This window comes from Anomaloglossus baeobatrachus, chromosome 5, assembly GCF_048569485.1.
Source record: "Anomaloglossus baeobatrachus isolate aAnoBae1 chromosome 5, aAnoBae1.hap1, whole genome shotgun sequence".
In the NCBI taxonomy this organism is placed as follows: Eukaryota; Metazoa; Chordata; class Amphibia; order Anura; family Aromobatidae; genus Anomaloglossus; species Anomaloglossus baeobatrachus.
In genome coordinates this window covers 50,824,517-50,835,426 of record NC_134357.1, presented here as the reverse complement: position 1 = coordinate 50,835,426, position 10,910 = coordinate 50,824,517, and the positions used below count along the sequence as shown (strand labels likewise).

Here is a 10,910-nt window from a genome sequence, read left to right as displayed (position 1 = left end):
CTGACCTGATACTGTCACTCTGATCTGATACTTGCACTCTGATCTGATACTTGCACTCTGATCTGATACTTGCACTCTGACCTGATACTTGTGCTCTGCCCTAAAACTGCCCCTCTGATCTGATACTTGCACTCTGATCTGATACTTGCACTCTGATCTGATACTTGTACTCTGCCCTAAAACTGCCACTCTGATCTGATACTTGCACTCTGATCTGATACTTGCACTCTGATCTGATACTTGCACTCTGACCTGATACTTGTGCTCTGACCTGATACTGTCACTCTGATCTGATACTTGCACTCTGATCTGATACTTGCACTCTGATCTGATACTGTCACTCTGATCTGATACTTGCTCTCTCCAGTTGGAATACTGACACAGATCTCTACAGGATTTATATCAGTACAGACATTTCCAAAATAAAATATTTACACAACAAATTCATCCATTGTGGCAAAAACCGCGTCGGATAATCTCGGCTATGGATGCTATCTGCGCTGTGTAGATGAAGTTGCAGCAGATTTTCCGCACATAATTTCACAGAGGACATCCACTGTGTAGTGTTTGCACTATAATATCATGTGTGAAGGGTCTTGTCAGTGACCGGAGCAGACAGTTGTGGACATTACGGTGATTCGTAGGTCCTTCAGTCTGGACGAGTATATGGCAGATGTAGTCTGGCGCTCGGAGAACAAAGTCGCCGGTTCTCACCTGCAGCAAATGACCGTGTAAGAGGTCAGGGAAATCCTGTCACAGACAAACAAGTATTTTGCTCCGAGCGTTTCCAGATGGATGGATCGAGACAGCGGCAATCCTGACATTATGCTGAGTGACATGTATGAAGCCTTACAATGGGAGAATGAAAAACGGCAAAGCTGAAATGATGGCACAGTCAGAGATTCTGCAAAATTTCATGCTCCTTATTTTTAAAAGCTGAGGTCACATAACTGCAATCAGAGTTTTACATGTCATGACGTATTATATAAGAATAGCTCTAGAAATTATTTACAATTACTGTCTCCCATAGAATTCAATGATTGTAGCAAAAAAATACATTTGGTTATTTTGTATGAATATTGTAGTCACAGAACTGTAGGAGTCCATAATGAAGATCCAACTTTCCATAGCTAAACTGGCATTGTAGGATAGAGAGGGTCTCACCAGCTCATAAAGTGATGGAATATTTGTTACCCCTCTGAATCCAGCGCCTGACTCCCATCTTGCCATGATATTACGCACATCACTCCCTGGCGTTATGGGCCTGCTCAGGTATCTGCCTGCGGCCTGAGTATTCAGGTAGTTGAGGCTCACACCACTTCTGCACATGCTAGATTCTGCTACATCTGGATAAATGTGTTTTCTGACAAACTGAGCTCTGCTCTACAAAGATGGACTCTGCGACATCTGGACAATGTGCCTCCTGACAAACCAAGCTCTGCTCTACATGCAGGACTCTGCTATATCCGGACAGTGTCTTATGACAAACTGAGCTCTGCGACATCTATACTATGTGTCTCCTGACAAACCAAGCTCTGCTTTACATGCTGCTCTCTGCTATATCCGTACAGCGTACAGTGTCTCCTGACAAACCCATCTCAGCATCACACCCTGGGTTCATCTCAATCTAAACTGTTACTGACTAGATGTAGCCCAGTGTGTGGAGCAGAGCTGGGTTTGTCAAAAGGGTGTCTCCAAATCCAAATTTGCTGCACATGCTAGGCTTTTCTACATCCAGATTCAGGGTTTCCTGACCACCTCAACTGTGCTACTTGGTTCTACTCTTACAAGGTGCCTGTCATAATACTCTGCTCTGCTGTTCTACTACAGGTGCCATCAAGTGTTCTCAGCTCTGCCATGAATGGCAGCTCCGTTTCCAGCCACCATTTCTCCAGCTGCCAAGCGGTTTTTATGCCACCTTGGCCGGTTCTCCAAGCTGCATCAACACCATCAGTCCGTGCTGCATATCATCTGCTGACCTGGACCTAAGACTTTGAGGATCTACCCCATCAGGTGAGACATAATAATTTGTCAGGACTGTACTTACCAACATTTCAATGCCCCAAATCAGGCTTAGTTCATGTGTCCAGTAATCATCTGTTAAGGGGGCTTCACACGCAGCGACATCGCTAATGAGAGGTCGTTAGGGTCACGGAATTCGTGACGCACATCCGGCCTCGTTAGCGACGTCATTGCGTGTGAAACGCAGGAACGACTGGTAACGATCAAAATTACTTACCTAATCGTTGATCGTTGACACGTCGTTCCTTTCCCGAATATCGTTGCTGTTGCAGGACGCAGGTTGTTTGTCGTTCCTGCAGCAGCACATATCGCTACGTGTGACACTGCAGGAACGAGGAACAACATCGTACCTGCGGCCGCCGGCAATGAGGAATGAAGGAGGTGGGCGGGATGTTTATGTCCCGCTCATCTCCGCCCCTCCGCTTCTATTTGGCGGCTGCTTAGTGACGCCGCTGTGACGCCGCACGAACCGCCCTCTTAGAAAGTAGGCGGTTCGCCGGACACAGTGACGTCGCTAGGCAGGTAAGGGCATGTGACGGGTGTTAGCGATGTTGTGCGCCCTGGGCAGCGATTTGCCTGTGACGCACAACCGACGGGGGCGGGTGCTTTCATCTTTCGCTAGTGATGTCGCTGTGTGTAAATCCCACTTCAGATTGGATCCTGCAGAGATCTGTTGGCAAAAAAGTTCTGCAAACACAACTTTTTTATCCCTTTTGAAAAAATAGATTTTTGAAGGATCCTTTTTTAACATTGGAGTCTATGGAAAATGAATCCATTATCTGATTGCGATTTATCTTCCATTTAAAACTGTTCCTGTAAGAAAAAAAAACAGATTCTTTACAAATGCAAAAAAAACGGATGGCTGAATAGCAATGCTTTGACGGATCCGTTCTCCAAAGACTTCAATGTTAAAAAAAAAATCAATTTTTCAAACCAGACAAAAATGCAACGGATCCGTTCTAATGGATGATTACTGGACGTGTGAAGCACTGGCAGACATAGACAGGGAAGGCCCCTGTGCACGAACAATATATGGGCCCTTTACAGCCTAAAAGCTCATCATAATGCACAATTCCACCTGCTTTGGAGGTGTTAATGGGCCCCCAACCTCTGGGGCCAATGTGTGGCTACACAGGCTGTATGAATGATAATTCAGCCCTGGTGTGAACTCAGTCTTAGAACATTTCAACCCTTCCAATGGGACAACCAAGGACATCCTGAAAAGAGATTGATAGTATATTACAGCAGCCAGCGCCTATACATGTATTTCACAAGAACTCTTATTTATTGGCCCATTTACAGTATTTGTGTGAAAGGACAGCTCACACCAATGTTATCCTGTGCACTGTTACATTTGCACAGTGAGAGCAGCCATCAATTGTACTGATGTTAAAAATCTAATGGAAAATTAAGTAAAAAGCAAAAAAAAAAAAATATATAAAATAATAATAATATATATTAATATGTGTACATATTATATGTATATATATATATATATATATGCACAGTATATATACACACACTATGGATATTGCATTGTTTTGGTTATACTGCCCTCTTGTGGTTATTATGTACTATACATCCTGGTCTTACATACCCAGTTCACATCCATAGCCTTATGTTATTTTCATCAAATTCTACAACATTTATTTTTCAATGTTGTGCATGTCATGGCAAATGTTTCCAGTAATGGAACTCTCTTGTTGGTATTAAAATAACATTATTGATGATGTTTAAACAAAAGAATATATTTAGGAAGGAGTTACAGCTATATATTCATGCATAGTCTAAATTTGAGGGAGCTAACGAGTCAGATACTTTCTTTCTCTTCTGCAAAGGAGAGAAGCAATACAGTTTGTGAAAGTGAGATCTTAAGGGGCTGTCTACTATTGGGGACAATAATTAGTTTTTTTATAGACCCATTGAAGAAGAAAGGATTTTATGGCACTTTCATCCATAAAATGAATCTTTTGATTAAAAATGCATTTCAAAACAGGAGGATTTTTTTAAAAAAAAAAGCTTACGGGTTTCTGGCATACACTACACCTTTAGTCATAGGAAGTAGTGTAAGCCAGAAATGCGTAAGCTTTTATCCTCGTGATGGATCCTCCTGTTTTTAACAGAATTTTTAATAAAAAGATTAATTTTATTAATAAAGTACTGAAAAAACTTTTTTTCTTCAATGGGTCTACATTAGTTGATCTTCATCAGCAGGAATTGGTGAGCTTTCCGTGTATCTAGAACAATATTGGCGTGCTGATCTTTCCATTTCAGTTTTTAATTTATTTTTTTTTTTTTTTACTTAATTGCATGGTTTGAGGAGTAATAATAATTTTTGCAATTGGGAGATTTGCAGCATTTTGCTTTTCCAGACTCTTTGTTTCCTTACACATTCAACCTTGGTCTGTGATCAGAAATCGGCTGAGAAGAACTCAGAAAAAGACAAGATTAAAAAAAAAAAAAAAAAAAAAAAAAAAAAAAAAAAAGAGAAAATAATAATAATAATAATAATAATAGTGGGCTCACTGATGGATTCTTAGTTAACTCATTCTTCAGCCAGCAAAAGACAGTGCAACCCAGAGACCATAAAAACCAAAACCTTGCAAGATTTTTATTGGGGTTCATGGTGCATTTAAGTTTAAAAATAAGTGGACTATTTACTTATTTTCCAGCAGCCAATACAGTAAAGGTTTTACTAAGAATCAGTACATAGACGACAGTTTCATCCTGCTCAGTAACACATTGGATAAAGTGAATGAATATTTCCCCAATGTGTATTTTTTGCCATGAATTTCCCAATTGGCAAAAATTGCCCTTTTTTACTAGTGCTTTCCCAAAAATGCTGCAGTTTCAGGCAAATGCAACCGCATCATGTGAATACAGACTAATCAAAGTTTTACCTTTGAAGCTTCTGGGTCAAATTTCCCATTCTCTACCAAGACCCCTAATTATCACATAATAATTAAAATAATGAAATATGTCTTACCTTAAAAATATATAATTAATGTAAAAAAATATATATTTTCTTTTCGTTCTTTCTGACATCTTAAGCTTCTCTTGCTTTGTGGCTTGGTAAAATAGATGCATTCGTCTCGCTGCTGTGATGGCGCTTTCCTATGCAGTAGCAATGATGACTTGCGGGTAAATAAAGGATGTATTGTAGAGGACGGTGAGGGATGAAGGGTTTGTGCTTCTCTTGAATATAAATGTATATGGATTATATACTGTTAGAAATGATACCGTGCTGCTGGATTGAACAGTCCATGATAATGGGGTCCAGGATGCTTTTTGATGCTACAACCAGAACTTCACCTTCAGAACCAGCACCGGCCATAGGGCAGAATGTTCCCTCCATTTCTTTCTATCCTCTTCGATGCACATGAACGACGATGGGTGTGATAGACGAGCGGACTTCTTTACAGAAGCAATTTAATACCTGCTTAGCAGGGAACCTAAGTGGATCCATTTGTCCTGAATCAGTTGACTCTTTCCCAGTCAAAGCTTTTGCTGTGTCTTATTATTTCCTGCTGTAAGAGGCAGCAGAGCACCACTGCAGCAGGAGTCAATAAAAATACATTTTGGCCTTGTTATAATGCGTTCAGTTTATTTGCTGTCTGGTCCATTCTGTAAAAGGTGTCGTGCCGAGGCAGGTGAACCTAAACGAGAAAAAAAAATGATGAAGAGATAAACATAAATTCTTTGCATCCAGAACTCCGTAACCCTCTGCAGGTATTTACTTTTTAATATATTGTATTCTTGTAGTGCCCCTGAAGCCATCCAGAATCCCCACCAGGATGCAGGGCCTACCCCCTAGGGACCCAGAAGACCAGCGCCGGTAACAACCAAACACTCCAGATAATCCCTGTTTTTCCCCAATTTCCCCATAGAGTGGTACCAGGCTAGGGTCGGACCAATAAATGGCCGCCTAGAGGAGGAGCCAATCCAGTCCACTAGACCACCAGGTGGGAGGGGCGGACAGTGGACAGACAGTAGTGAGTCAGTGACAGTGAAAGAGAGAGGAAGAACTGTCAAGAGTGTTACAGTGACCGGAGGGCCCAGGCGTGTGGTTGCCGGTGAAGTACGGTGGAGTACTCCCGGAACTACGCACCAACGGGGTACAGAATCCTAAGTCAGGCAAATTGCTCCAGGAAGACCTGATAAAATCTGCACAGTTAGGGGACCATCAAGGACCTCTCTGACCTTGAAGTTTGGGACACAGTAGCAACGGGAGAACCGGGCACAGGACCAGAGACTCCAACCCCACAGGGGTCACGCCACCGTCATATGGACTGTTGTAGAAGACAACCAGGAGGGGACCCCCAGCCGCTCTATGCCACAGGGACCCACCAACCAGAGACAGGCGCAGGAGAAGAAGCCACCAGGTCACTAAACCGGCACTGGGACTAAGGGGACCTGCGGTTGAGAGCAGCCAGCCTCGGGTGACCAGTTTCCAGCTTACAGTGAGTAACGGAACCAGTTACACTGCAACCCCTTGTGTGACCTACTTTCTTTCAACATCCATCTACATCACCTATCCTCTGGGGCCTGGCCCTGCTTGCGGAGGACCTAACATCCAGGCTGCCACTAACACCAGCCCCAGTTGTGAAAACTGTGCAGCGGCGGCTCCATCCCAATAGCCGCAAACCGCAAGTGGCGTCACGTGTGAATTTATTCAAAAATCCCCTGTAAATATCCCCCTTTTAAAAAGCAGCCAGGGCACGGGACCGGGCAACGGCCACTAAGTGTCATTCCCCAGTTCTACACTGCCCGGGACCGAGTACCCCATATCCCTGGGTGACACATTCTCACTGCCAGTAACTACCAGTAGAGGGAGCTCACGAGTTTCCTGTATTCAGTAGTCACGCTCAGACAAGTGGATGTCTGGTGCAAAACAGAGGTTACAACGGGGGATAGAAAAAGAGTAGAAAGGCCCTTACAGTAGGGAGAGGGGAGATGAATCACCACCTGACCTAACCTGAGTCTGCACCCTGATCACTGAGCACCCTTACATCCCTAAGAGGGTCCTTCCACCTCCGCCGTCACGAGCCTAGTCCCTATCTGTCCCTCCACTCACCCTGGCTAGTGTGATGTGCTCTAGACTTCATCACTACTGTAATTAAACACAGGGGAAGGAAGACAGATAGGGTGACATAGACAAAAGGATAGTGTCATGCTTACCGGATAAAATAAGCTTGGCGGGAGCATTCAGACTTATGTGCGTCTGACGCGCAACAAAACACAACAAACAAAGGGGATACAATAACAGCGGGGAGCCCTGGAGCTAGTGAGAGGGGATGGTGGGATATCTCCTATTCTCACCTGCAGCTCCCCTAATCTCCCAGTCAGCCCCTATACAGTCTCTACAACTGTCGTCGAACAGGAACCTGAGACCCTAAGAAGACCCTATAGGTGCCCTGGCTAGTGAGAGGCAGGTGAGGTTCACTAGACCCTACAGCGGCACTAACCAGACACAAGGAAAGGTAAGACAAATGGGGAAAAGGAACAAAAGAATCCTTCACCTTGTTAAAGGCACATGTCTGACATTTTATTAAGTGACATCTGCATCCTAAGACCACTGATTTCTTCCGCTCTGCTCGTGTTTTGAGAACATTTCTGCCCATTTATTTTTAGCCATTAATGAGGGAATCTTATGCACCTAGACACCCAATAATCAATATATCAGAAGTGTTTAAAACACATCAACTTTTTTTTAAGTTTAATTACACTTTTGTTCTGATATTTTAACCTATTTTAAAAAAATTGGTATCCAAGAATGGCATTCACTTATTACTTAAGGGGAATCTATTTTTTTTCACAACTAATCTGAGAGCAGCATAGTATAGAGGAGGAAAACCCTGATTCCTGTGATGTGTCACTTAATAGGCTGTTTGCTGTAGTTTTGATAAAATCATTGTTTTATGAGCAGGACTAGTAACTGTCCTGCATATTCATGAGCTTTGTATAACTCTGCCCTCACCACTGATTGGCAGCTTTCTGCCAATGCACAGTGAACAGAAACCTGTTAAGCAGTGGTGTGATTATGGTTATACAGAGCTCAACATTCTGAGCACTGATAAATGCAGCAGATAAATCAGGGACTTTATCAAAACTGCAACAAGTAGCCCAGTAAGTTGCATATAGCTGATTGGAAGCTTTCTGCCTATGCACAGTTTTCACACAAACCTGTTAATCAGTGGTGAGGTTATACAGAGCTCAGCATTCGGAGCACTGATATATCTGCAGCAGATAAAACAGGGATTTTATCAAAACATCAACAAGTAGCCCATTAAGTTGCATATATCTGATTGACAGCTTTCTGCCTATGCACAGTGCTCACACAAACCTGTTAATCAGTGGTGAAATTATACAGAGCTCAGCATTCTGAACACTGATATATCTGCAGCAGATAAAAGAGGGATTTTATCAAAACTGCAACAGGCAGTTCAGTAAGTTGCATATAGCTGGAATTGGGGTCTCTTCCCCTTACATAATGCTGATCTTAGATGGGGGAGCAAAAACCTGCTGACAGATTAAAAGCAATGGCAGAATTGTCTTTGGTACACAGTAATATTCGCTTTTCACTTTCCTTTGTAATTCGTTTTTCTCAATCACTCGGACACTCACCTTATACAAAGTGCGTAAGATCTAAGACCATAATATAAAAGCTAAAGAGAAAAATAAAAACAAAAATAAAAACTGGAATAAAAGGGAAGAGAAAAAAAACAGAAATTGTGCTTTGTTAGTAAGAGTTCTCAAGAAAGTGTCGAAATACAATTTTATTAATACAAAATCAATCAGATGAGTTCAGCGACTTCTTCAATTCGACCCTTTGAAAACACATGCATGCTCAGCCGAACCGAGTGTGCATATGTATGCAGGAAACGGGAGCAATAGCCATAGGGCCAATAACCTTCCAGTTCATAGGGGTCTTCGGTGTATGGGCACCTTTGGAATATGATGTGTACCCTCCCTACCCCACCAAATACTCAATGGGAAGAATGATCAATAAACAATGTCACCATTTTGATAGAAAAGTATAAAATGTTTGCGCTCAGTTTTACCTTTTCTTCTAATTCCTTTATTTGTCTCTTTTGAAACTCTAATCTCTCCTCGAGCTCCTTTATTCTCTGAAAAACAAGTGCAAAATAGTGAGGGGGTTGTACATTGCTCCATTTTTAGGGTCGCCACTTCTTACACACTTTTTAGTTTATCGGGTTTTAGAGGGTGTTACATGGGTGAGCAGTCATTAAACCTAGGGCATGTTTCCTGTCCAGAAACAGCGCCACTCCAATCCTCAGGCCGTGTCTGGTATTGCAGCTCGTCCACAATGAAGTGGATAGAGTTGAGCTGCAGTACCGACTATATCCCATGGACTTTTTAACTTCTTGGAAGCATAAAGGACAAAAAGCGACATTATTCAGCATTGTTTTTACAGTACAAATCATATATTTTAAGGTGTTTTTTTTGTTTTTTTAATTTGGATTTTTTTTTCTGAAAACAGTATATTTTTGTTTTGCAATTTCTTAATTCCCTTGGACATGGACTTGTTTTATTGCTTCTGTAATTCACAGATCATAATGGTATGTGCACACGCATTTGGTGCAAAAACCTTTGCACCATTTCCGCATCTCGTCAGGAAAAACGCAGCATAAAAAAGTGAATTTTTTTGTCTTTTTGACACGTTTTTAACATGTGTTTTTGATGCAGATTTTCCTCATTTATTAGAATTGGTGAAATCTGCAGCAAAATGGTGAAAGAATTTACATCCTGCAGAATTAAATCTGCACCAAATACTCAATGTGTGCAGGAGACTTCAGGATGGTCGTGTGCTTTGCTGGCATCAGGAAACTCTTCAGGTTTTGTGACAAATCTGCACTAAAAAAACCACATAAAAAACGCAACATGTGCACACAGCCTGTGATGCTAGTAACAACTCACAGGTAGTACAAACAGTAGAGTAGTCAGGAAAGCCGGAGTCTGGTAACAGGAGGGCACGTATGGACATAGGGAGTACACAGAGGCGTAGTCAGGTCACGATCTGAGGTTCAGAACTCTGGGAAGGCATGTAATGGATTCAGGGAGTAAACTAACACATGGTCAGGTAATGGTCCGAGGTCAAAAGCCGGGATGTCACGACTGGAACAGGGAGCAGGCAGAGAGGAGTCGACCAACAGTCCGGGGTCAAGAAACCAAGATCAGAAGACAGACAGGAACACAGGCCAACAGCACGACAACAGAACCAGAATGTACAACAGGCAAGGTTCTGGGAGAGCATGCTCACTAAAGAATCAGAGCAATTTCCCAGAAGATGGAACACCTAAGCAATCCGCGCCTCTCAGAACCAGCATGGAAGCCTGCACTGTCAATCAACCTGCCAGCCAGAAGCCCCGGAAAACACAGCAGAGCTCTGCACAGAGGAATCATGACACAGCCTTATGCTTCTGACTGCGTCATGTAAGGAGTTAAGGGCGCTTTAAACGCAGTAACATCGCTATGTCGCTCGTGAAAGCACCCACCACCGTCGTTTGTGCGTCACGGGCAATTCGCTGCCCGTGGTGTACAAAATCGCTAGTACCCGTCACACGGACTTACCTTCCTAGCGACGTCGCTGTGGCCGGCGAACAGCCTCTTTTCTAAGGGGGAGGTTTGTGCGGCATCACATCGACATCACATGGCAGGCGTCCAATAGAAGCGGAGGGGCGGAGAGTAGCTGCATGAAAGTCATGTCTGCCTCGTTGCCGGAGGACGCAGGTAAGCTGTTGTTCGTCGTTCCCGGGGTGCCACACGTAGCGATGTGTGCTGCCTCAGGAACGACGAACAACCTGCGTCCAGAACGAGCAACGAGTTTTTGAAAATGAACGACGTGTCAACGATCAACGATTTGGTGA

At 43.1% G+C, this 10,910-nt stretch overlaps 1 protein-coding gene and 1 long non-coding RNA gene across 15 annotated transcripts in view; one reads left to right on the top strand and one right to left on the bottom strand.

Annotated features, from left to right (window-relative positions):
• JAKMIP3 (Janus kinase and microtubule interacting protein 3) overlaps positions 1 to 10,910 on the bottom strand; it is a 326,613-nt gene that overhangs the window by 72,150 nt on the left and 243,553 nt on the right. For all 13 annotated transcript variants that reach the window (XM_075348478.1, XM_075348481.1, XM_075348484.1 and 10 more), the window contains 3 exons: positions 9,084 to 9,149; positions 8,647 to 8,718; positions 5,009 to 5,678 (listed from right to left, as the gene is read on the bottom strand). In XM_075348478.1, the coding sequence (XP_075204593.1) occupies positions 8,668 to 8,718; positions 9,084 to 9,149 (117 nt within the window). In that variant the 3' untranslated portion in view covers positions 5,009 to 5,678; positions 8,647 to 8,667. The remainder of the gene's footprint in view (positions 1 to 5,008; positions 5,679 to 8,646; positions 8,719 to 9,083; positions 9,150 to 10,910) is intronic.
• The window catches only part of LOC142310788 (uncharacterized), a 93,740-nt gene that overhangs the window by 41,999 nt on the left and 40,831 nt on the right, over positions 1 to 10,910 (top strand). For both annotated transcript variants that reach the window (XR_012754213.1, XR_012754212.1), the window contains exon 3: positions 1,831 to 2,013. This is a non-coding gene — a long non-coding RNA (uncharacterized LOC142310788). The remainder of the gene's footprint in view (positions 1 to 1,830; positions 2,014 to 10,910) is intronic.